Below are 25,463 nucleotides of genomic sequence, written 5' to 3'. Positions count from 1 at the left end.
TCAAGGTGGATTACACAGGGTGAGTCAGTAGACAATGTCAAAGCCATTTCAATAAACAATGTTATTGGGTATATAAATGCAACTCTGCAAAGCTTTGAAACTAGTAGGAATCTAATAGAGTGGAAGAAATGGTAAACAGAGCATAAGCAATTTTAAGACTCACATTTTAAACAACATATAAACTATCCAGTAGGAGCATACATACAGCAACATACAGTACATAGAAGTAAAGTCTATAGTCCCTTTCCTTTTACTTAGGCATCTCTTTGGGGCCACTTCAAACGGAAGCAGTGGTAAGAAGGGTTTGGCAAGCGTAGCGGCAAACAAAGTGACCAAAGTTTGATTCCCCACTCTGCCATAACAGCGCTTATATACCGCTCTTCTGGGTGGTGTAGTGGTTGAAGTCCCAGACTAGAAACCGGGGAGGCCCAGATATATTGTGGAAGGCTTTCACGGCTGGAGAACAATGGTTGTTGTGGATTTTCCGGGCTGTATAGCCGTGGTCTTGGCATTGTAGTTCCTGATGTTTCGCCAGCAGCCTGCTGGCGAAACATCAGGAACTACAATGCCAAGACCACGGCTATACAGCCCGGAAAATCCACAACAACCATGGGGAGGCCCAGCTTCGCATCCCCTGTGCACCATGGAAGCTCGCAGGGTGACCTTGGGCCAGTCACACACTCTCAACCTAACCTACCTCACAGGGCTGTTGTGAAGATAAAATGCAGGAGAATGATGTAAAGCCGCCTTGGGTCCCCATTGGGGAGAAAGTTGAGGCATAAATGAAGTAAAATAAAATGCATTTGAGATGCAGGCGACCTCTTCAATATTTTTCCGGCATGAAGCGCCTACTCCTCGTTTCGGTGGAGAAAGGAGAAGTATTATTTCGCCACGACGTTTTCGACGCGCTATATACGGGAGAGGCTCCTCATCCCAGGGAGCGACCTTCCGGCCGGGTCATGGCGGGACAAGCTCCGAGCATAGCGGGGGCGAGTGATTAGCATAAGGCAGGGCCGGGCCGGCCTCCGGGCGGGGCGGCGGCTGCGGCGGAGGCACGCCCGGCTGGCAGGCTTCGCTTCTGCCGCGGCGAGGCTCCTCCTCCACCCTCCACTTCCCCGAACTCAGCATGGCGGTCAAGGTGACTCTCCTCCTCCTCTTCTATACGCTTGTTGCATAAGAAGCCGGGCGGTTGACGGGTGGCCCTTGGCAGCGGCCGGGCCAGAGAGCCGTTGGCAGTAGCCGGCCGCTGTGTGGAAAATGGGGCAGAAGGCGCCTTGCCGCTCCCGGGTGGGCTTCCCCTCCGGGGACGGCCCGTGGGGAGCGATAGGGGGAGGCGAGAGCTAGGAGGGGCTAGGGGTTGCCAACTGCCTGGAGGGGGAAATGGCCTATTCCTTTAATAGAGGCCCAGGGGGACGTTGCTGACTAGGTAATGTTATTTCATTACACGAGAAGCTTTCCAAACATTGAGCCTCTCTTAAAAGGACAGGGGAATTTCCTTCAGGCCTGTTGGCAACAATGTTAGGGCCTCAGGATGTAAAGGTGCCCTCTGTGGGTGTGTGACAGGAGAGGGTCACTTAGAAAGAAAATAGTTTCAAGAGGGTAGCTATGTTGGTCTGTAGTAGAAAAGCAAGATTTGGGTCCAGTAGCACCTCAGAGATCAATTAGATTAAGGGAGTTTTGTCTCTGGGAAGCTCATACCCTGGATATCTGGTTGGTCTCTGAGGTGCTACTGGATCCATATCTTGCTCTTATAAAGAAATGGGAACTCAAGAAGAAGGTTTTGGTAGAAGATGTGTCTAAACACATATCTGGGCTCTCTTAATTTGGATTAGCGTTCACCTTGAGTGGCCTGCTAGTGTTTATGTTTGGAGTGAAATGTGGGTTGCAGCCTGCATGCTAATAATCCCATCTGCATTTGTGTGTTGCAGCAGAACATAAGCAAGTGTGTTCTCTTGTGACACATTAAAGACTAACCTGGACTGCTCAAGTGTCAAAAGATGCCTTGTTAGTTATTCCTGACTAGTTAAAGTGAAGTACCTGGTGTCCTGTGGGATTATTAAGGGAAAGGGAATCTGAGGTAATGCAGGGTAGGTCTGGATCTCCAGATGAAGTCATCTAAAGTAAGATCCAGCATTTCCACTCTGAATTTGAGCCTTCACGCGTTTAACCATGATTTCATAAGCAGCATAAATCAATGAGCTATTTTTAAAGAATCTTTCATCCACCTGTCATAGTGGAAGAGATGTGGGGGGGGGGGTAAAAAGGCTCACCCTTTTGGTTGGGTGTGTGACTGAAGCAGGTTCTAATCTACAGTAGAGATCTATGAAGTGATAACTGGAATAATGAACACCAGAGCACCTAGAAGTGCTCATAAGGAATATGCTCTCATTAGCAGTTGGGGGGGGGTGAGATTAATAGAAATGCTTGTAGGCCTGGGGTTGCCTTAAAGAGAAAATTTTTAAAATGGGAATTTATTGGTTGTCTCAGCACATAAAAACTTCTTGTGTTGCACTTCCTGAGACTTGGGAAATAAGAAAGGTAACCATTTATGTTCTAACTTGATGCAGATCTCTAAAAAAATTCAGCTTAGGATAGAGGAGGCTCATAGTGGAAAATACTCCTTGGCTAGCAGCTGCCTGGGTTTCTTGGGGAGTGTGCCTCAAATATTGAGTGGTCTATACAGAGATTAGCAAAACAGGGACTTGAGGAAAGATACTCTTAATTGGAATAACCAAGCCCATTCGCTTGTGAAGGAAATTTAGTTGTAGAGGAGTTACTTCCCGTACAAGGTTTGGGTGGAAGTCAGCACAGCAGGCAGTTATGAGATAAGAGGCCCTGTTGTGGATCTTTAGAGAGTTATAATTAATCTGGGAAAAATAAACTTGTATGATAATATACAGTATTGTAACATGCATGTAAAACTGCAGTTGCCATTTGATCTTGTTTGCAAGGGGGAGGAGGAGGGAGGGAGTTTATTTGCAGATGCCTACTTGAACTTACTGGCATCCACAATATGTCCTTGCTCTTGTTTGTGGTTTATGGTGACTTCTTGGGCTAAGGACAAAAGCGCTTGCTGGTGGGACACTTTTACTTTTGCTACTTTGCTTTTGGCATAATTCCATCTTTCTCATCTGCCCGCAACCCCCTGGGTTCAGTAGCTCTCACGAACATCTGTATCATTTCAAAGTTAAGCAATGTAAACATATGTCTGGAATTTGTTTGATCAGTTAGATAAGAGGCTTGATGTTTATTACCCTTATCAGCACAGATTGCCCTCTCAGGTTTCCCTACTTGGTAGTTGGGCAACTCAGCGAGTGAAGTGCTAACTCTTTTTTTTCTTCCCTTGGCTTTATAGGTTCAGACAACCAAAAGAGCAGACCCTAATGAACTACGTAACATTTTTTTGCAGGTAAGAAGCTGTGTGCACTGTGGTTGTTCTGTATTCTTAGCTTTTTGTCACTTCCCATCATCTGGTTGTATGCTAGAAAAATAGGGTGCTTGTTTCTGCAAACTATTGTGGCCCCAAAAGAGCTTTAATGGTATTTAGTGAAACTGGGGTGCTGTTCTGTGCAGTATTTAGTTACCAGCAGTATTACTGGAGCTTTCCCATAGATGGATGGATGCTGTTCAGCTCTAGTAATATTTGGCTGAAGAAGCACGAGTGGATCTAAATCCATGTAAGATTTTCACATGCACTGGGGTCCTTGCAGAAAGAAAAAAACCCTCTTGTGCTGGCCCCTTGCGCCAAGTTAAGCATGGTGTATCTTGAGCCATTTTTCAATGTGCACAAGGCAATGTGTATGTATTTCTGGGCACAATAACGAATAAGAAGGAAAGCACTGGGTGTTTCAGAAGATTTTGCACAAGCAGAAATGCACCGAGTCTGTTTTATGTTTCTTTGCTGGATCCAAGCTATGGATTGGTAGATCACATGAGAGGAGCCATACTGCTGCTTTAGTTCTTAGGACTGGCAGTGCTGATATGGTTGCTTCCTACATAATCTGCTTGTCCCATGTAAGTGATTCGTCAGGCATTACTGGTGCAGCAAGATATCCAATCACAATGAGGCAGAGGTTCCTTCTGCCAGAGTTACCTATCATATCAGCCTAAAACCTCATACTTCAATGCTGTATGTTTTAAGACCCTTGTGGATTGTTGCACCACTTAGGCAAAGTTGATCGGCATGTTTCTGGTCCTCTAAATTTTGGTTTAAATGTTTGGAAACATGCCTATGTTTCATTTATCCAATTTCTGCATCTCTCTTTCTTCACTGTCCTTTTGGACACAAATCCCAAACTTTACGTTGACTTGCTGTATCCCTAGGGTTCAAAACCAGGTTATAGTGTTAGGAAAACAAATATAACATCAAGATAAATACAATTGTAATGCTGGCTATAAAGAAACCAGGCCACATAGAAAGACTTTGCTGCCTTTTGAAGAGAAAAAGGATTGCACTTTGCCTTTGATATGGCTTCAGAGGGAGACAACAAATTCATCCAAAAAGCTAAGAAAAAAAGCTCTAATAGCATACAGACCTCAGTTTCTAGCAGCAACTTGAAATGCTGCATGTGAATGGGAGGGCCATATTTCTGCTCTTTTTTACCAAACTCCTTGGCAACAGAATACAAAGCATTTATACTCCCAGCAATTCACACGTTGAAGAAATCTCCAGGTAGACTGTGCAGTATGGATCCTGCAGGCGGAGAAATCAGTCACCAATTTCAGGCATGCCTCTGAATTCAGGGAAAGGAAAAGCAACCGTCTCCAATACCAGCTGTTGACAGGCCAAGGAAGCTTCCACAAAGAGGAGAGAATCCCCCCTGAAATAGATGGGGACAATGCTGCAGTCAGCTTGCAGATCTGATGTTATGCTGATCTATCTTGCTTGCTCTCTCTTGCCTCTTTCTGCTCTAAGGCTGCCTCCCAGAGGTTTCTCTGTACATATGACGTTTTTGCACTTGTAAACTGGAAGCAAGTACAGAGTCTGCTAAAGGTGTACCCAGGGCTGGGCTGTAAGCTAAGCTTCCCAAGCATGGTGCTGACAAATGGGCACTTGGGACAGCGTGATGACAGAGAGAGCCCTTCTCCCCATTGGTTTCTTAGCAGTCCCATCTATCCCTTGATGTCTGTGGTCATGTTCCCTCCCTTCTTCTGACTGTAATCAGAGATGGACTTGATTAGCTCAGAAGAGATCCACCATCCAGATGGTTAGAATGGTGCTTTTTGAAGACAGGCATGTTCCTCTCCAATTACAGCTGAGGAGGGGATGTGAACGGCTGAGATAAGACTGTAGGCTGAAGCTTTTCTAAATGCAAAGGCTTCGTCTGCTGTGCCTGCTCAGGACCTAAGTGGTGGTGGCAGTAGCGTTTTCACTTTTACTAGCACATTGGCGCTCTTTTTCATTAGTTTCAGGACAAGTATCATGTTACAGGATGACCCACTCTGTCCTACCCTGCCCCTGCTTTCTTTAGTCTATAGCAGAGATAATTTTAAAAGTGGAACATGATAAAGAGAGGACCTAAACATCTACAAAATTTAGCATTCACATTGTCATTACAACTTTTTATCAAGAAGATTTTGTAATAGAGAGGCTTCTCTTTTGTGTCTTATTGTATGTTCAGTTTCTTTTGTAATTCATAGGTAAGCATGACTGGGAATAGAAATTTGAAATAGATTTAGATGTTTCAGGTGGTAACTAGAGATGGGCACAAACCAAAATACAAACCAAAGTTCGTGACGAACCAGGCTGGTTCGTGGTTCATGAACCAGCGGTTCGTCTGAGCCCATTTCTGACAAACTGACAGAAACTTTAGACTGGTTCGTTTAGTTAGTTTTCTGGTTCGTCACTGCAGACAGCCTGGCTCCAATCAATCAGTTTCCTAGGCAACAGGGGATGGACTTTGTGCAGGCCTTCTACTGACCTGGAAGTGGCCTTCTGCTGACCTGGATGTGATGTTTTCACAAACCAAAACGAACCGGTTCGTGAACGTTCGTGGTTTGTGAAATGTGATGAACCACGAACCGCTCAATTTGGTTTTTTTCCAGTTCGTGCCCATCTCTAGTGGTGACTAGTTAAATAAAAAGTCCAATAGGTGTCAAGGGTAGAATAAAATGTACTGATGATGATCTAGGTTGTTGTTTTTTTTACCTTTGAAGGATTGGAATGTCAAATGTAACTTACTGTTTACAGCTTCAGGGTACAGTTCAGCCGAAGTTGGGTACTCTGCTTTGACTTCTGCAGATCTGTAGTGCCATCCTAAACAGAGTTACAGTTGTCTAATCCTGTGGACCTCCGTGGATCTAGAACAGGATAACTCTGTCTAGGGTTACACTGCTAAGCATGTTTAACTCTGCCTTTGAACACAAGGACTTAATAAGTTTAACTTGAGTTGGTGATTGACCTGTTAGATTTGTGTTTTGTTCATGGAATTTTCCCCCATGTTTGAGTGTAGTGGGCACAGTAGTAATCTGTTGCAAGATGTCTCTATGTTAAAATACATAGCGCCTTGGACTGAAATACTGTTACTATAGCAGCAGGTTTCACGGGTCAGGTCTCTTGTGCTCTTTTAATTATGCAGTGCTGTGATGCGGAAAGGGTGCACATTCCTGCCTAAATTTGGCCACCCTTGGAAATGGAGACAAGGGGAAGGTGAAGAGCATTGAGTAAAATAGGATTCAGGACTCAGTTTTTCTTGTGGAATGAGATGATTATGTCCTTTTCCCTCTTACCAGACTTCTTTGCACAATTAGTGATATTTTATGCCTAGATTGTATATTGCAGTATTGACATAGACTGCATGCATCTTGTGATGGAAATTCCCCATAGAAAGGACAAAGAATTCAGGAAGGCAATAAGTAATATTATTAAAAAGTGTTAACGGTCACAGTGTAAATTAAAGTCAGTGGGATTTGTGGCTACGTGGCCAAGAACCTGGCTTATAAAAAGTTGAATATAGTTACACATGCCCACATTCACCCCTCTTGCTCTGGTCTTTCATATAGCTGCTACAGAGATTTAGGTTCTGTTGAGTCCACAGAGGGATAAAATTTTGCCATGGATGGGTTGAATTTCAATGGTAATACATTTCTGTAGTTTCTGGATTGTTTCTGGTTGACCTTAGAGGCCATGATAGAACATAGGGATGGAAGTGGTCCAGGAGATTCCTTGACATGAGGGTCATTTTCTTTTGCAAATTAGACCAATATGAATGTTTTTGGAGGTTTTGTTAACATGATGGCCTCTTCTGAGGGAAGTTCAAAGACCTCACATTGTTTTATTTGTGGACTACAGTAACTCTTGGCAATTTTCTCAGTTTTCTTCTTACCTCTGCATTAAGCCCTACCCATGATCAATATTAACAAATTATTTGTGGATTACAATAATTTTGAAGAATCTCTCCTGAGCAATCTTTGCTTCCAGTACATTTTGTTTGTTATTTTGACATGTGTATGTATTGTATTGTTAAACGTTAATTAAGCTTAACATTGCTTGGTATATTAGTATTTTTAGCTGTGTTGGTTAATGAGTATATTCTATATGAAGTAATGAGATGTTTGCTATAATCGTGTATGAAATCCGGAAGTAAAAGAAGTACTTTCTCTTAACTGCTTCGGACTGGGGGCTTTGGCCACTGAATGCATATAGCTGGATCCACCGACTTGTTGCTTAATCATATCCTCATTGTTGCTGTTAAATCAACATCTGGCATAGGCTTATATAATGCAATACATCTTCGAGGCTGTAATGTTCAGGAAATTTGATCTTTTAGGTAGGTAGGTTCCTGTAAGCCAATTTAGTAAATGTTGTTCTTGTCCCTTCTCCAAGGGGCTCAGTGTGGCATGCTTAGTTCTCAGTTCTATCCTCCAACAACCCTGTACAATCCTGAGAGTGTTTAACTGGCCCAGAGTAACTCACTTAGCTTTTTCTAGGGTGAAGATTTGAACCTGGATCTCCCTGATCCTAGACCAACCCTCTAACCATTCTACTTTACTGTTTCTTTTATCAAATCCTTACTGTAGTAAACCTTTTTGTCTTGTTATAAAACAGTTGATTTTCATGCTGTGGGTTAATAAGATGATTTAAAGGCTGACTGAGTAACAGCTGTACAAAGCATGTCACAGACAAAAGGCTTAATTATTTTCTTAAACTTTGGTAATTTGTCTTGCTGCCAATACCATTCTAAATATCATGACCTTCTCTCCTGAAAGTGTTTTGTTGCTTAACGGTTCAAAGTTTTGTTGTGGCAAACAGAAAACCACTTGCTTTTCAGCCTAGGACTCAGCAGGAAGTAAATGCTCCTGAAAGCCTGGTTTAAGTATACTTAGGTTTGCTGCCATCCCATCTTACCAGTAGCTGGAGTAGTCTGTCGCTTTCTGGTTGAGCAGTCTTAACAGCCTGCCATCAGAATCTTCACAAAAGCCTTTCTGTAAACAAACTCCAGTGTTCTTTACTTCAGTCAAAGTGGCTCACGGACCTTGGAACGTAAAATCAAAGGCTTCCCAGTGTTCCTAAGCACCCAGCGACATGATCCTGGGCGTGCTGTGATATCAGAGCAGCTGAGCCAACAGTCTGTGTTGCACAAATGACTTCTCAAATTTTAAGACAGGGACTTCATTAGCATGTTTAAAGGAAACCATCACATTTTGCTAAGGTGCTGTTTACGTTTTCCGGACATGAAAAACACAATTTGGAGTGGAAATGGTGTGGAATGTCAAGCCACCCATAGCAACATTCTAGAGTACATTAATCGCATACAGGCATTCCCAGTTCCAGTCCTTCACATCTCCAATTCAAAACAAAGCTTTGTGCAGACTGTTTGGGAGAAGAGTTAACGGTCCTTGTTAGAAGCTGTGTGTGATCACTTCATTGACTGAATGGTTGAGCTTCCGGTGGATTTTCACGCTTATGAAGCTCTAGCCTCCAAAACAGAAGGAAAGATAAAGAGTAATGCAGGAGCCATAGTGTTCTTCTAACTAGCAAAGCCAGTCTGTCACTAAAAGGAGGCACCTGATTTTACAAGATGCATACCTGGAAATTTACTGCCTCTTTTGTATCTATAACTACTGGCTCTTGAAATCCAGTAGGCTGGGAAGACTGAGTTGCTTGCCAAAGATCCTGAAAAGCTATGAATCATTCTCTAGGCATGAATGCCATTTCCAAAAGCATGCATTGTTTTAATGTTTAAATTGGTTGTCTAGTCAACATACTGCAAGTTAATGCAGGCTTCAACCTGTCCCTGTTTAAATGTATGGAATTGCATATGCATGCAGGCTTAAACAATCCTATGTCTGTTACTGTGTTGAAGTATTGACATGTTTTAAAACCGGAGTTGAGCAACTTAAGTCGTAATGGTACCCAGTGGAGTAGTATCTGTCATAATGAATTAAATGCAAACATGAATACAAATGATAACTTATAATCGGGAATAAGGGATTCTACCAGTGCAACCGGTTTATCAGCTTTTAGGGTTGTTGTTTTTTTTAAATTAGGGCTTCTCTTGCACTTCTTATTTCCCTTCCTCAGTAACCTGTATGGGAGCATTTTTAAACGTTAATTGATATCACAATGGTATATGCAAAGACTGAGATTCAGGTTGCCAGGTTAAATTCTGAGAAGGCTCTCATCTTTCTAAGAGTTGCACAGAAAGGAAAACTTTATTGAGCATCGCATCTCCACTACGGCACATTGGGAGGGCCACACCTGTTGACATTTTGGCATTTGTGCTGCTCTTAAAAGGCTTAGAGATTGTGAGTGAGTGAAGCAATGTTCATAGTCGTGCAGGGAGAATTCAGGTAAAAGGAAAGGAGTGTCTGCAAAGGTACTTTGATGGCAGGACAAGGACTAGAGGAGGAAGAATGGAAGCCAAGAGTTGGTAAGAAAGGGACATCCAGGTTTCCTGAGTACAGACTAAATAGAAGTGACAACAGTGGCATTTTAAGGCAAGTCACAGCCTCCTAAAAAATCCATTGAAGTCAGTGGGCTTCAAAGGGTATAACTGCTTAGGGCTATATTGTTGGTTGGATTTATAGTGTTCATTTATTAATTAAAATATTTGTATCACACCTTTCCTCCTGGCTCAAGGCAGCATACCAATTATGATTTAAAACATATAAAACAAAGCCCCAAATTAAGCCTTTTTCCATCTAAAAGATACCTCCAGTTTATATTGCATTAAAAGCCTTGGTGAACAGAAAGGCCTTGCGGCACAGTTTGAAAGTGCCTAGAGATGGCACCTCCTTTATCTCCGCAGGAAGCCCGTTCCACAAAGTAGGCGCTTCAGAGGGGGGAAAGGCATGGGCTGTGGCTGATGTTGGCAGCCTCAGGACTGTAGTTGGTGCATGAAGGACATAGGGGAAGAGGCAGTCCTTTAGAAATGTGGGTTCTAGCAGAATCCCTGGCCGTGAGAGGTGCTGAAAAGTAGGCGTTTTCCTAGGCCTATGACGCCATCCTTCTGAGAGAGGCTCTCCCTTTGGACCTGAAAGGCCGAGGACCAAACAACACATTATGTTTTTCTGATTAGTTGGGTCCATTCTCTCCAGGCCCAGCTCACTTTCCCCGCAGTCACACAGCAGCTGCATGGAAAGGCATTTTTGAAGGCCCCAGGAGCCTGAGTGGGCTCTGTGCAGGGAGAAGAGGGCTTGCGTGACTGAGTTTTTCTCTGTACCAAAGAAGAAAAGACCCTGCAACAACTCTTCATGTAGAACAGTAGCTTGTCAGAGAGAAGGATCTTTTGCCTAGCTTTACTCATAGGGTGCCCAGGTTGAGAAATTCCTGGAGATTTGGGGGTGGGGGTGGAGCCTAGGGAAGGCAGGGTTTGGGGAGGGGCCACACTGGAGTATAGTGCCATAGAGTCCACCCTACGAAGCAGTCATTTTCTCCGGGGGAACTTATCTCTGTGGCCTGGAGATCATTGTAATTCCATGAGCCACCACCTGGACGCTGGCAACCCTATTTCTTCATGACGTTTAGGTTTCTGTATTCAGGGTGTTTCTTTGTTTACACCTTTGTTTACAAAGATGGGGGTCACACAGGAGCCCACCCCTGCAGTCTGAAGTGGAGATTGTGGACTAACAGAGAGGGGTGGGAAGGAGGTGAAAATGTTCCCCGTTTCTCTTCTGCAGGCACAGTTCTACTGACTGAAGAGGGAATAGGGGCGATTCCCTCTCTTTCCCACTCCTTGTTGTAGTGCTCTCCATTCCTACGTGTGCGATGTGATTCCTGCCACCTGGGAATCAACTTTGCTGTGTCAGAAGTTTACATCTGGATCTCACTTGCTAAGCTTCGTCTGCTACTTCACAAGCATTCCAGTGTTGTGTGGATGTGTAGCAAACAGATATTGACATGTAGTACCTGCCCCGTCTGCTACTTTTTAATATTCTTTCAGTTCTCAGTCAGCTTCCTGAAGAAGTGTCGGCCCTGATCCATGCAGGGAACCCAGCTCGTCTTAGCCAGGTTCCTGTGCCTGGGATTGGATAGGGCCTTTCCCCATTCTTGAACATTAATCGGCAGTGATATGAATTACTTAATGAGATGGCCTCTTGTGATAAGTAAATAACGTTCTGCTCAAGTTTGGTGTGTGGTGACCAGTTTCCTGCTGAACTGCCAATATGGTATAGCGGTGAGGGTGTTGGATGAGGATTTGGGAGATGCAAGTTCAAATCCCCACTCTGCCATGGAAGCTTACTTGGGAGTCACCCTTACAACCTGACTTACTTCATGCCATTTGTGTGTGTTTTGAGGGTAAAATGGAGGAGGAGGGAATGCTTTATAATCATGCCTTGAGTTCCAAGAAGCAACACACATGAAGCTGCCTTATATTGAATAAGACCCCTGGTCTACTCAGACTGGTAGCAGCTCTCCAGGGTCACAAACAGAGGTCTTTCACATCACCTATCACTGGACCCTATGAGGAATTGAACCTGGAACCTTCTGTGTGCCAAGCCAATGTCCTACCACTGATCCATAGCCCTTTCCCCAGGGAAGAGCAAGATTAAAATGTACCAAATAAAAAGCACTGTAGGACAATTGCATGATGATGCTAGATGTTTATGGTTGGGTTTGCAAGAAGCTACACGTCTAGCCTGGAAGTTCTTCATTCAGACTCACACTTTTGTGTTATGAGGGCAGGATTCCATTGATTACTGCCGCCTTCCCCCACTTGGCCCAGAGGAACTTATTTATTTGTTTAGCTAGCTAGCGTTGGCCTGGGATTGGTGATGAGGGTCATGTGTTTGTCAGGAACATCTAAAATACAAGTTTACTGTCCCGTTATCCACTCCATGTCTTTGGCACTGGTAGACTATAAATAATAAATCCCCAGATCTTTCACAGCCTGAGACTTGGCAGCAGAATAAACAATGTAACATATACTTATTTCCCTATATAACATGATTTATTCTGAACGTACAATCTGGATTTTATTGATGCACTGTTTAGATTACTTTTGTTCAGGGTATTAATACCCTGAGTACATTACAGTTTTCTCAAAGCATTCCAGAGCTCATATTATTATCTGCTTGCAAGGAATCTTCAGTTTGTTTGGGTGTAATTATCTTTCAACTGTCAAAAGACTGGTTTGTCAGAGCCTCTAAGAAAATGTGAAAAATTTCCATTGGTCTCGAGCAACATTTATGTGTATATATACAATGCACTCTAATAGCTGCAAATACCTTTAAGTGGAATGAATAATGCTGCCTATCCTTGGGGAGGAGGCTATAGCTTTGTGGTACAGCACACACGTTGCATGCAGGAAGATCCTGGATTCAGAATTTGGAATCTTTTGTTGAAAGGATTTCTGGTTAGCAGAAATGAGGAAAACCTCTGTCTGTGGAGAGCTGTTGCCAGTCAGACGAGAAATACTGGACTAGATAGACCTTGATGGCCTGAAGTAGGTTTATATGCCGAGGAAGAAAACCAATGTGGTGCAATTGCTAGAGTGTTGGACTAGGATCTGGGAGACCCAGGTTTGAATCCTCACTCTGCCATGGAAGCTGGTTGGGTGACCTTGGGCCAGTCACGCACTCTCGCCTAACCTACCTCACAGGGTTGTTGTGAGGATAAAATTGGAGGAGAAGAAAAGGATGTAAGCCACTTTGGGTCCTCATTGGGAGGAAAAGTAAGGTGTAAATAAGAAACCTGCAGGGGTCCTAATCCAGGTTGAGTCACACTTCATTGTGCCTAACCAAAGAGGTGAAACGGAGGTGGGCATCCCCATCTGCATGAGCATTTGTACGTGTGGTTTTACTTTGGTTATTGGCAGTGGAAAGTGCTGTCAGGGCATAGTGGACTTATAGCAACCCCTGCTGGGGTTTTCAAGGCAAGAGACTAACAAAGGTGGTTCGTCATTGCCTGTCTCTGCAACCCTGATGTTCACTGGAGGTCTCTCCTTCAATTACTAATCAAGGCTGACTCTGCTTAGCTATCAAGATAAGATGTGATTAGATTAGGTCAAGTTGATCCACTGGAACTTTTCTGTAGATGGAAAGATTTCCATCCAGTTCTCCCACTCCAGCTGTAGTCCCAAATGCTCTCTCTCTGAAATGCCGTCCTGGGGAGATAATGGATCTTTAAGTACAGCATTTGATGGGGCAAGTATCTTAGGCTACAGAGAGAATGGGAGGTGAGACGGTCATGCGCCACAAGTGGAAATCCACTTTTGGCAATGCTTCAGGGGATCCAAGCCCTAGGCTGCAGTTTTATGTACAATTATTGGTACACATTTTAGTTTAAACAAGAATGCTTGTGGGTAACTGTGGGCTGTGTTGCAGCCAAAGCCAATATCCTGAAAAACATGTCATCTGAACAGTGATATTCTGAGAATATGAGGGGCAACTAAAAAGCTCACAGTTTTAACACACAGTTAAGATCTTTACTGAGGAGATGTTAGCCTATCTATGTAAATTATGGCCTTTTAAAGCAATATAGATGTGGTGTCTTGTAATGTTTTCACTAGAGAAAGTCAACATGTATATTTTCCTTTTTCTAACATCTTTGGGTTCAATGTATTGTCGAAGGCTTTCACGGCCGGAGAACGATGGTTGTTTTGGGTTTTCCGGGCTGTATTGCCGTGGTCTTGGCATTGTAGTTCCTGACGTTTCGCCAGCAGCTGTGGCTGGCATCTTCAGAGGCGTAGCACCAAAAGACAGAGATCTCTCAGTGTCACAGTGTGGAAAAGATGTAGGTCATTTGTTACTCCGGAGGGGTGGGGTTGAGCTGAGTCATCCTGTAAAAGTTTCCCAGGGTGTGGAATGCTAATGGCGGGAGGCTTCACTGTATCCTGAGGAGGTTCTTTTGCATATGGATTGGTACTTGATGTGCTAATCTTCTCTGCAGGGCTATTGTTGGGTATAGAGTGTTTTGTTAGCCTGTTGTTTTTCAGAACTGGAAACCATGCTCTGTTCATTCTTAAGGTTTCTTCTTTCCTGTTGAAGTTTTGCTTATGCTTGTGAATTTCAATGGCTTCCCTGTGCAGTCTGACAAAGTAGTTGGAAGTGTTGTCCAGTATTTTGGTGTCCTGGAATAAGCTCAACCCCACCCCTCCTGAGTAACAAATGACCTACATCTTTTCCACACTGTGACACTGAGAGATCTCTGTCTTTTGGTGCTACACCTCTGAAGATGCCAGCCACAGCTGCTGGCAAAATGTCAGGAACTACATACAATGCCAAGACCACGGCAATACAGCCCGGAAAACCCACAACAACCATCTTTGGGTTCCTCCACAGAAAAAACTATCTTTAACAGTGAATTGTTTTGACACATCTAAACTGTGTATAAGTCTGTAGGGCAGGATCCATAGGGTTATGTTGAACTCCATTTGTGCTAAACTGCTGTTTATTTAATGTAGACTTTTGCATCTTCCAAAATGGTACCCCCACAGAGTGGGAGGACTGGAAAGGAATGCCAGTATATGCATACATCTGTTGGTATATGCATACTTCTCCCCTGTATGCGTGTGGAAGCGCTTTGTGCATGGGTACACGCCTCTCTGGAGCCCAGCCTTGCTATATTAACTAACTTTTGCATAATTTGTGATAATTTTTTGTCTTTGTTTTAGTATGCCACTGTTGAAAAAGATGGAGAACATTACATGACACCTGGAGATTTTGTTCAGCGATACCTGGGACTGTATACAGACCCTCATTATAATCCTAAAACTGTGCAGCTGCTGGCAGGAGTGGCCGATCAGACGAAGGATGGGTAAGGACTGTGCCATTTTGTGGCCTTTGACTTTGACAGATAGTAGGTGGTGTAGAAATGGTGACTTTCTTTGTATAGCACTGAGATTTCAAAGAAAGCTAATGAGGCTAGCTGGATTTGAAAGGCAGCTTGCATCTTCAACTGACACAACTTCTGTGTCAAAAAATGATAAACTGAGTGCTCCTCCTGGGGTGTACAATCCCCACCCGTGGACGTGAATGTCCCCTTTGGATTGTTGTGTCCGTTTTCAAATGACCAATTTGAATATTCCTGTTTCTTTCAAGCATGGGTTTTTTCTTTATTTAGACCATAAAAGCTATAGACAACAAACATAGAAGATAAAAAAACAACATTCTAAAAAGAAGACACACTAACAATGCATAAACAAGTGACAAAAGAAAAAAAGAAAAAAAAAGTCCTAAAACTAAACTACAGATTGAGTTCCGATTTCTCCACCACGAATATGGATCATTTTTAGAGTCTCACTTATTCTAAGTTAAACATAAGAGCCTTTTTTCTCTTGTTCATGATTTTTAATCCATAAATCCAGATGTCATCAAGTCCTTATTATCCATTTCATGTAAAAAGTCTATAAACGGTTTCCATTCAATCAAAAATGTAATTAATATCTTTAAGTTTTGCCATTGACGCAAACTCCAAAACCTGGAGTTTTCCACTTTTGTGCATAGAGTACTCTTGCTGCTGTAATCAAATATAAAAACAAAGTTCCAAAGCTTCTTTCCAACTGGCTGTCCATTATTCCCAACAAAAAAACCTCTAGTTTCAACTGGATTTTAATCTTCAAAATCTGAATCAATGATTATAGATCCAGAGGAGTTAGCTGTGTTAGTCTGTAGTAGCAAAATCAAAAAGAGTCCAGTAGCACGTAATCAAGGAAGCTGACAAAGGCGGAGCAGTTGTCATCATGGACAAACATAACTACCTACAAGAAGCAGAAAGACAACTCTCCAACACAACATTCTATAAAAAACTGCCTTCTGACCCTACGGAGCAATACAAAAGAGAACTCAATAAAATATTAAAGACTCTCCCCATGGACATACAAGAATGCATCCATACGGACACACCCCAGGAACCACGACCAGGAAGATTCTACCTATTACCCCAAATCCATAAACCAGGTAACCCAGGATGCCCCATTGTTTCAGGAATAGACACTATCACAGTAGGAATCTCAGGATACATGGACTCTATCCTCAGGCCCTATGCCACCAGCACACCCAGCTATTTACGGGACACCACTGACTTCCTCAGGAAAATACAGTCCATTGACAACCTACCAGATGACACCATCCTAGCAACTATGGATATGGAGGCTCTATACACCAATATCCCACATGCAGATGGACTGCAAGCCATAAGGAATATTATCCCGGACAAAACCACAGTTGGTTAGTCTTAAAGGTGCTACTGAACTCTTTTTGAATCAATTATTGTATCTGCAACCAGAAACTCTTTGCTTTCTTACATGTCCACCACATATGATAAAATGTCCCATCTTGTTTAGCACATTTCCAACATACATTTGAAGCATCCTTATACATTCTAGCCAGTTTTTCAGGAGTCATATACCAATGATACATCATCTTGTAGAAATTTTCTTTGATATTAGAGCTTAATGTAAATTTCAACCCCCTTATCCACATATTTTCCCATTGCTCCATTAATATGTCATGTCCACAATTAATGTCCTCCATTAATATGTCATGTCCACATTTAATCATACATTCTTTTACTTGCTCTTCTTCTGTCTCAAACCTCAACAAAAGTTTATACATTTTAGAAATAACATGTTCATCATTTGTACAGAGTGCAATTTCAAATTCAGTTTTAGATTGCTCAAAGTCATATTGACTCTTATCTCGTTTAAATCTCTTTGAGATTTGCATACAGGGAAACTGCTGGTTTCCTGTATAAAAATAGGAATGTTCCTATTTTTAAGGAAAATATAGATTTGTCAAAAGCATCTTGTGGTGTTCACTAAAATGCTGGATGAAGGTTTGAAGCTGAATTGCAAATAAGTAAAGGATACATTTTTCATTGTAACATGCTTACCTGTTTCTTTGCTATTGCAGTGGACAAATCCTATTCTCCATGTGTCCTAGGTCAAAGACTTTGAAGTCTCTGATGCCTGTGGTCAAATACACCGTTCGAGAAATGGGAAAAAACGTTATGGGACCTTTGTAGTCTCTCTAAATTTCATGCATCACACGACTGAGGGCCCCTCAGAAATGCAGTCTATTAGACGCTAATCACCATATGTGGCAAGCAGACTATTTGCCTAATCAAAATAAGGTCATAATGCACAGGGCTTTAAAAACGTTACTTATGGACAATATTCTTTGTTGAGAAATTGCTTTCTGAATTTTCAGAATGTCCCCTTGCCTCAAATATAGCCTTTTAACCCGCTCTGTTTCTGAGCAGCCCCACATGCCCGCTGTTGTCTCCTCTTTATGTAGGTTTCCCAGTTTATTTAGTAGGGAGAGTGCAGATGATGTTGGACAGTAGTGAAGAAGTTAACGTGCAGGGGGGCAGAGGTCAAAGATGCCATCAGAGAACAGTGATGAAGAGGTGGTGAAAGGTGACGGTTAAAATACAAAGCAATCTTTTCTGTTTTTTAAAAAAAGGCATTTTTGGTAAATGCCTTCATTCATTTTGAAATTAAAAGGCCGTTAAATTCTTTAGGCTTATTATATCTGCTGATATAACCTTTGATGTTTTAAATGCTTTTATTTTCCTTGTTGCACTGTTTTTTTAAAAAAATTCGGTCTACTTTCTAAATCAAATTCTAATTGGCATTACATTAAATTGCAGCATTTTTCCTTGGAAACCTGCTCCTCTAAAAGCATTGCTTTTAAAATGACCCTCCCAGAGAAACTCATAAATATGGCTGCAGGGAGTGTAATACCTTCCTTTCCCCCCATCCCCAACCTCTCTCCTCTGGTTTTGGTTTGATTTGAGCAAGGAGGATGACACAGACAATAAGCATATTGGTGGTAACAGCTTCCTGATGTCCCTTCTATTGCATCATCATCTTCAAAGCATCAGGTGTACCAATCAAATAACTCTGTCTGGCTCAGTGGTAGAGCATCTGCTTTGCATGCGGAAGGTCCCGGGTTCAGTCTTTGGGTAGCAGATGATGTGGAAGATGTCTGCGGAAGACATTAGAAAGCTGCTGTCAGTCAGAGTAGGCAGTGCTGACCTTGAAAGCAAATGGTGTGATTCAGTATAAGGCACCTTCATGTGTTCATCTTCTGTCCTCAACCCAGGAAGAGACTTGATATTGCTACTGCGGTATGCCCAGGTTTTTTTTTTTAGCCTTGCCTTTTTTGACCTTAGAATCATACATTTTCTTTTATTTCATGGGGAGACTTACTAGAAGAAAGATTGCAAGTCTTAAAAGTATGCTTTGCTATGTGAGTAAGCTAACACTCAACTGTCTTTTCTCTTATGCTTCAGGAGAATCATGAATAAACATTTGTTTAAAAAACGTTACCATCAGTATATATTGGGCTTTACAGAACAAATGAAGCAAGGCTTTGTCCCAAAGAGCTTCCAATGTAAATTTAGCTATGGTTGTCCATAGGGAGAAGGGAAGAGAGATAGAGGCAAGGGACGAATACATGCAAAGTTCATTAACCCAGTTGGAGTAGAAGCTCAGGATTAAAGGACTGAAAACATGAATGTCTGATTTGGAAAGTACGTGAATGCATTCTTTCAAGTGATGATAGAAATATTATTTGGCCTAAGAAGGATACACATGAATGTGAGTCACCCTTCAGTTTCCCGTAGAATCAAGAAGCTGGGGAGGAGCTGGGGGGGGGAGAATCCTGCTTTCAGAGCAATAATAAGTAACTTACTTTGACGGTTGTGGACCATTCCACAGTGGTGGAACCTCTTTCCCTTGAGCAATTGCTTCTCAAGTCAGTGGGGTGTTTTTAAACTGATGGGTGATCCTGTTCTGACTGCTCCTCTTTTTCCCTTCCTTTCTAAGAATGTGGGTACAGAAGCAGGGGAACATTAGCTCTCCTAACTTGTTTGCCTTTCTGTCCTTTTATATATATAAAAGTGGACATATATATATATCAGTGGACATATATATGTCCTCTGATTGGGAGGACAATATGAATTGGTTTATTGAGGAATTTTTTCATATTGCTTTGATTATTCATCATGGCTTTTCCTTTGGCTTCTCATTTTTTAAAAAACTATTCATGTTCGTTCCAATTTTTTCATGTAAAGAAGGAATGACTGCATTTATTCGTTGCAAACCGATAAGATCAGAATTGCTGATTTCCTTGGCCATCAGTCTACACGAGAATAAAAAAATGTTCCTCGCGCATTTCTCTCTTATTTCCTCTATCTCTGTTAACAGTGGGGAAGAAAAACTCTTTGCTTATACCTACTTTCTCTCAGTTATATGTAGGAATTAAACATACTGGGATGAAATTAAATATAATTCAGAAAGAATCAGGAAAATTTCTTTAGTTTTTGTCAGTTACTGGAAAATATAATTTTTACTTGCACTGCAGGCTTAGAAAAATTCAAGTGGTTGATTAAACTTCTAGATTTTATTTTGGCGTACAGCGACTTCAGAATATTACGCAGTGTTGTATAGGACATAATACATTTATTTATTCTATTGCTTTTATAACCCAATTTTTATTTCATTTATACCCCTGCTTTCCCCAGTGGATTCCCCAATGGTTTCCCCAATGGGAATCCAAAGCAGGTTCTGTAGTTCTTCTCTCCTCCATTTTATCTTCGCAATGGAGAGGTAGGTAGACATTACATGCAGTAGTAGACTACTCTTTTTGACTGTAATGATATTACTACAGCCCAAACCAAAGAGTGAAGATGGACAAGTAGTGCTTAGACTTGGATCTTGTTCACTGATAGCAAAAATATTAAAATCTAGTGAACTGCATTTTAACTATGGAATGTGTGGTTGAGCGATAACAGGAATGAATGCATGTCAAACTAGTACAGTGGATCCTATCCTTATCCTACCACTGAGCAAAGTTTATTTATTAAAATATTTGTACTCTGCTTTTCTTCTTAGCTGAAGATGAAACCTTCCTCTAACTTAAGTGGCTCTTCTTTTGGAGGAAAAGCCTCCAGAGCTGGAAGAAGGGCTCCTTAGGCCAAAGGAAGGCTACTTGGAGGATGGTGGGTTCATCTAGGGTTGCTGGGCGTCCCAGTGTGGTAGGACACCACCTGCTGGCAAGCTCCATTGCAGCAGAAGAATATTTTTTAAAGCCAGCATCATGTGCACCATTATGTCACTTTACCATAGAGTTTCCAGCAGTTCCTAGAGCAATGTGACATCACTTCCAGTTGTCATGGCACACATGCCACCGTTGCTTCCTATGTTCCTATCCCCAAAGCTCCCTCTTGTTGTCAGGCAACTCTCAATCCACTCCAGTGTCTATGCAGATGGTGTTGTAAAGGACATCCTTTGGAATACAGCAAGTCTTGGTGCTTGACTGTGTTTAATACTTTTCAGATTTGTTTCCCTCCTGTAATTTCAGTTTTATGTCAACAACTATGGCCTGTAGCTTTCCAAACCACTCAGGAAAGTTTCAGATTTTACTTAATAGAGTGGCATACCAGCCATTGTAATTGTATTGGCACTTCTGACTTCAGTGGTTGGTTCTCTTTATTTGTCTAAAATCGGTAATAATGAATGGTCTCTTCACAGTATTTATTGCCTTTTATTATATGACTCATGTTTTCTGGATTTCTTTGATTTGCAGTAAATATGGATGATCCAATAAATATGTATGAATAACACAAACTTATAACACAAACTTCTATATAGAAAACAACGGTGTTTTTCTATCAGTAAATTAAGAAGAGCAGTATAATTTTAAATGACTAGATATTGTATGCATCAGTGCTGTGATCTAGCTTTTGCATCTGTCTGTCATTCAAAGCCATACAATATTTTTATATTATTGGACAAAAGGGGACTTAGAAATATTTGGTTCAGATACAATGGCAAACCATGGTTGGTACTTTGTGAAGGAATGTGGAAGGAACCTTGGACTTGCTCCACCACTGTGCAACGTGAGTTAACTAGTTACTTTCTGGCTTGCAGAAAATCACAGTCTACTGTTACATCTAAACCCCTGCTTGCTTTGAAAACCAGGATTGCTAGCCACACAGTTCAGTCCCAGTTTGCAATCCTGTCTTGGCAAGGCAAATGCAAACCATAATTTGGAGGCCCAGCAGCCACAAACCAGGAAGATAGTAACTAGCTCAGAGCATATGAGTCACTGTGAATCATCCTCTCTGTATTGGGATTGTACTCCTGCAGTGCAATCTTAAATAGAGTTATGCCCTTGTAAGCCCACTGATCTCCATTAATTTAAAATGTTTTAAGTTTGTTTAGGATCACACCTTGAATTCTTTCCATTCCCTTGCAATTCTCTTCCCAGTTTATACTGTATGTCTAGCCTATAATGTGCTTCTGGTGGAACACCAGATAGAAACCTTAGTTCAAGTAAACAAGCTGTGTCATATCCTTATGGGACAGTTCGAGATATGTCCAAATCGATGTACGGAAGAATCTCCTGCAGGTATGTTATACAAGAAAGCTTACATAAAGACTGGCTAAGCTCACATTCAAACAGTGCCTACCTGGAGCTTTCTTAAGAGAGCCCTTTCAATGTCAATAATTACATTTCTACTTTACCTGCATCTTAAGTCTCATCAGGGGTCTTTCTAGCAAACTTAGTCATCTTTTACATGTTGATTTTTTGAAAAAAAAATCCATTGCATCGTATCTTCTCTTACTGTTTTTCCAGTAATATGTATAATTTAGAGTTCTTTTGTTGATGGTCATGGTGCATGTATGTGCAAGCATACAACAAACAGTTTCTTGCTGTATTACATTTCTCTGCTTCTCCATGTGTCTGAAACTTCGGTTTTTTGTTTGTTTTTTTATTTGTAGACTGATCTCCTTTCAAGAGTTTCTGGCATTTGAGTCAGTTTTATGCACACCAGATGCAATGTTCATTGTTGCTTTTCAGTTGTTCGACAAGAGTGGCAATGGAGAAGTGACCTTTGGTAAGAATGCTGCTTGTACAATGCTAAAGAGATTTCAGCTATGAGGGAAAGGCAATGAGGACAGTTCTGGTGTATTTCAGAATCCTACCTCAAAATGTGGATAATGGGACAAAGTATGTATTCTTCATAAATCCTGGTAGCTTACCTTGAAAATTATTTTGCTTTCCTTTCTTCAGAGAATTGGCTGCTGCGTGCCCCCATGAAAAAGACTTGTGTAATTAAACTACATGATTACTGTCGCTCATTGCATACTTGATGCCTAGATAGTTCTAAAATAGCTGGTGCAAAAACTCTTGTTTATTCAAAGACACCCAAGATAAAATGTGTGGTTCAGATAAGGCCGCACTGCTTGTGAACACTTTTGGGCCAATAGTCTGCTTTCAAGGGGGTTGAAATAAGACTTGGAGGGAGAGGCATGTGAGAGGATCAGACTGGGTTGCTGCTTTAATGCCATTTTGCCCCCTCTCATCTTTATGAAATGATCCTGGCCAATCAGGTACTGTGTTGTGACATCACTGCAAGGCAATGTAGATGAGTTAAAGAAAGGGCATTGGTTTAAGGGTGTGGAGTTCTGTTGCTCCATTTAAAAAAAAAAACCTTCACAAGAGCAAGGTTGATCAGGTTGAAAGATGGTGACTTCTGGGAGATCACCTGGGGGACATGTTGGTGACGAGGACATTTTAAACCAAGCTTCTTAGTTCCAAGCCTAACATTTGATTCTGCTATGTGACATTGGTTAATGTACAACATGCTGACTTGTACCATATGCTTGATGAAGCATGAATTGCCTTTTTAGAGCTAGGTTTGTAATTTATTTTATTCCCTAATTAGGACCCAATGTGGCTTATATCATTCTCTTCTAGTCCATTTTATCTTGACAACAACCTTGTGAGATAGGCTAGGCAGAGAGAGTGTGACTAGCCAAAGGTCACCCAGCAAGCTTCCGTGGCAGAGTGGGGATTTGATCCTGGGTTTCCTAGATCCTATTCTGATACTCTAACCACTACACCACACTGTTTTCTCTGTGCTCCCTTAATACTCAAGAAGCAAGGGGGAGGATGACAAGACTGGCAAATAAAGTTTACAGAGATCCAAAAGCAAGCCTTTTTTCCTGACTACTCTTGACAATAGAATCCCCATCACTTTTTTTAAAAAAGCTGTTCTAGGTAGCGTAGATCACCAACAACACGCCCTGGTGAAAGCTGTTGCCTAAGTATTGCTGATTAACTGAAATGTTTAAACACTGAGTGATTTCTAGCTTGATTATTAAAATGGTATACTTGAATTCTAAAATATTGAATGGTCACTTTCCATATTAAAAGTACCCCAAAGAATAAACTCTTCCACAACAGACTTGTAGTTTATGCTGAGAAATATAGCTTCTCATCATGATCTGTGTTAGCTGAATTTTTTTTTTACGCCCAGAACATCTTAGCTTACTTCTCAGAATGCTTTGCCCCAATATTTGGAGAGAGGTATTGAAATTCAGAATTTTTGAGTTTTTTTCTTTCAGAAACTGTGTTTCTGCTATTAATTATGTAAATAAGGAAACGTGATTTCATGTACAGTACTCACATCTGGAAGATTCCTGTACAGCTGAATAGAATCCTTCCCCCAGTGCCTGTTCCCTTTGTCCGGGCAACACACCAGGGCACTGTGAGAATCAAGAAGACTGTGTGAACTTCCATATCTGCTCCTAGCCCACCTGTTTCCCCCTTCCTTCACGGCGCAGTTACCTGTGTTCCCATAGGTCAGGAGAGAAATCTTACATTACAGTTCTGACGTTGAGCACACTGACTTCATTGTCTTCATACTTTATTTTTCAATTTAGCTGTCTAAAGAAAAAGCTCAATTTTTTACTTGATATACTTCGTGAAGTCACCAATCTGTTGCATGAGATGTTAAGTCACCAATCTGTTGCATGAGATGTTCGTGAAGTCACCAATCTGTTGCATGAGATGTTAAGTCACCAATCTGTTGCATGAGATTCTGTTTTCCTTGGCTGATCATTTGGTACTGAATTACTTCCCCTATGACTGGCTAAAATCTTTTGCCTGAGAAATAGGGGTCCCCATTACCTATAAAATTTAGAATTCATAGTGGTACTATCCTTATTCTTTTCAGGGAATGCACATTGTTGCAATAAAAGCCAGTATAGGAATATAATTTGTTCTTTATATATTGGAAACTTCTCATAAGGTCCAAGTACTCCCTAAATCCATATTGCGCCATGAAACTCTCTGCATTTCTTCTGGTCTTGGTAACTCATCGAAAAGCAATATACTTCCTTCCTTAAATTACTACATCATTCGCCTTGATAGAAGGCATCTTCTACCCTGCTGCAATAAAGAGGCAAGCAATATCGGGAGATATTAGCTGCTATCAAAATAAGAAAGGCAACTTTGCAGGAGACATTTTATGTATGCTGGCAAGTAATATGGTAGGTATTTTTTCATTATGTAAAAAAAAAAAGCCTAGCTTTGTTTCTCAGATGCATTCGAATTACAGCAGTATTGCTATGAATATATATGGACTTCCTCTTGGTAATCAGATACTGTTGGATCCCGACAAAGGCTACAACCCTAAGCACATTTACTTGAGCGTAAGCCTCATTGAATTCACCTGGTAAACATGCATAGGATCGGCTCGTAGTGACCCAGACGATATCTAACAGACTACCCAGAGGATAACGAATGGGTTATTGTAATAATAGGTACAAGCAGGTTCTCTGAATTCCCAGCTTTCATTAAAAAAAAAAGTCTCTAGCCCCTTCCATATGCCTTTTTTATATCTCTGCCAAGGAAGGAGCTAGACACTTCCTTTTTTAAAACCCAGTATTATAATGGTAGGTTGATACATCGATATGAAATGAATGATTTTTTTAAAAAAAATGCCAGAGCCCTGATGGCCCAAGGAAGGGAGGATGGATACTTCTGGCAGCAGAAAAAGCAGTGCGATTTGAGAAGCACACAGCTGCTGCTGCTGCACCAGGCTCCATCTCAACAGAGGTCGGTTTGTTCCATGGGTGTCAGCCTCCACCTCCTGGTTGTGGGTTAGCCAGAGTGGGGCTCTCTAGTTTGGACCACAAGGGTGGGAGGAGGCAACTGGGGGAACGGGTGGCAGAATTGCTTCCCTTTTATGCTTCTCCATGCAAAGACCTGCACTTTGTTCA

The 25,463-nt window shown here is 41.7% G+C and overlaps 1 protein-coding gene across 1 annotated transcript in view; it reads left to right on the top strand.

Moving 5' to 3' along the window:
* Positions 1–1,086: 1,086 nt before the first annotated feature.
* SLC25A12 (solute carrier family 25 member 12) overlaps positions 1,087–25,463 on the top strand; it is a 79,902-nt gene continuing 55,525 nt past the window's right edge. The window contains exons 1-4 of the mRNA XM_054971650.1: positions 1,087–1,138; positions 3,356–3,409; positions 15,057–15,199; positions 22,176–22,291. Coding sequence (XP_054827625.1) covers positions 1,127–1,138; positions 3,356–3,409; positions 15,057–15,199; positions 22,176–22,291 — 325 coding nt within the window. The 5' untranslated portion in view covers positions 1,087–1,126. The remainder of the gene's footprint in view (positions 1,139–3,355; positions 3,410–15,056; positions 15,200–22,175; positions 22,292–25,463) is intronic.

The sequence above is a fragment of the Eublepharis macularius genome, chromosome 2 (genome assembly GCF_028583425.1).
Source record: "Eublepharis macularius isolate TG4126 chromosome 2, MPM_Emac_v1.0, whole genome shotgun sequence".
NCBI lineage: Eukaryota > Metazoa > Chordata > Lepidosauria > Squamata > Eublepharidae > Eublepharis > Eublepharis macularius.
Note: the sequence above shows the minus strand (reverse complement) of the source record. Positions and strands in the feature narration are given on the sequence as shown.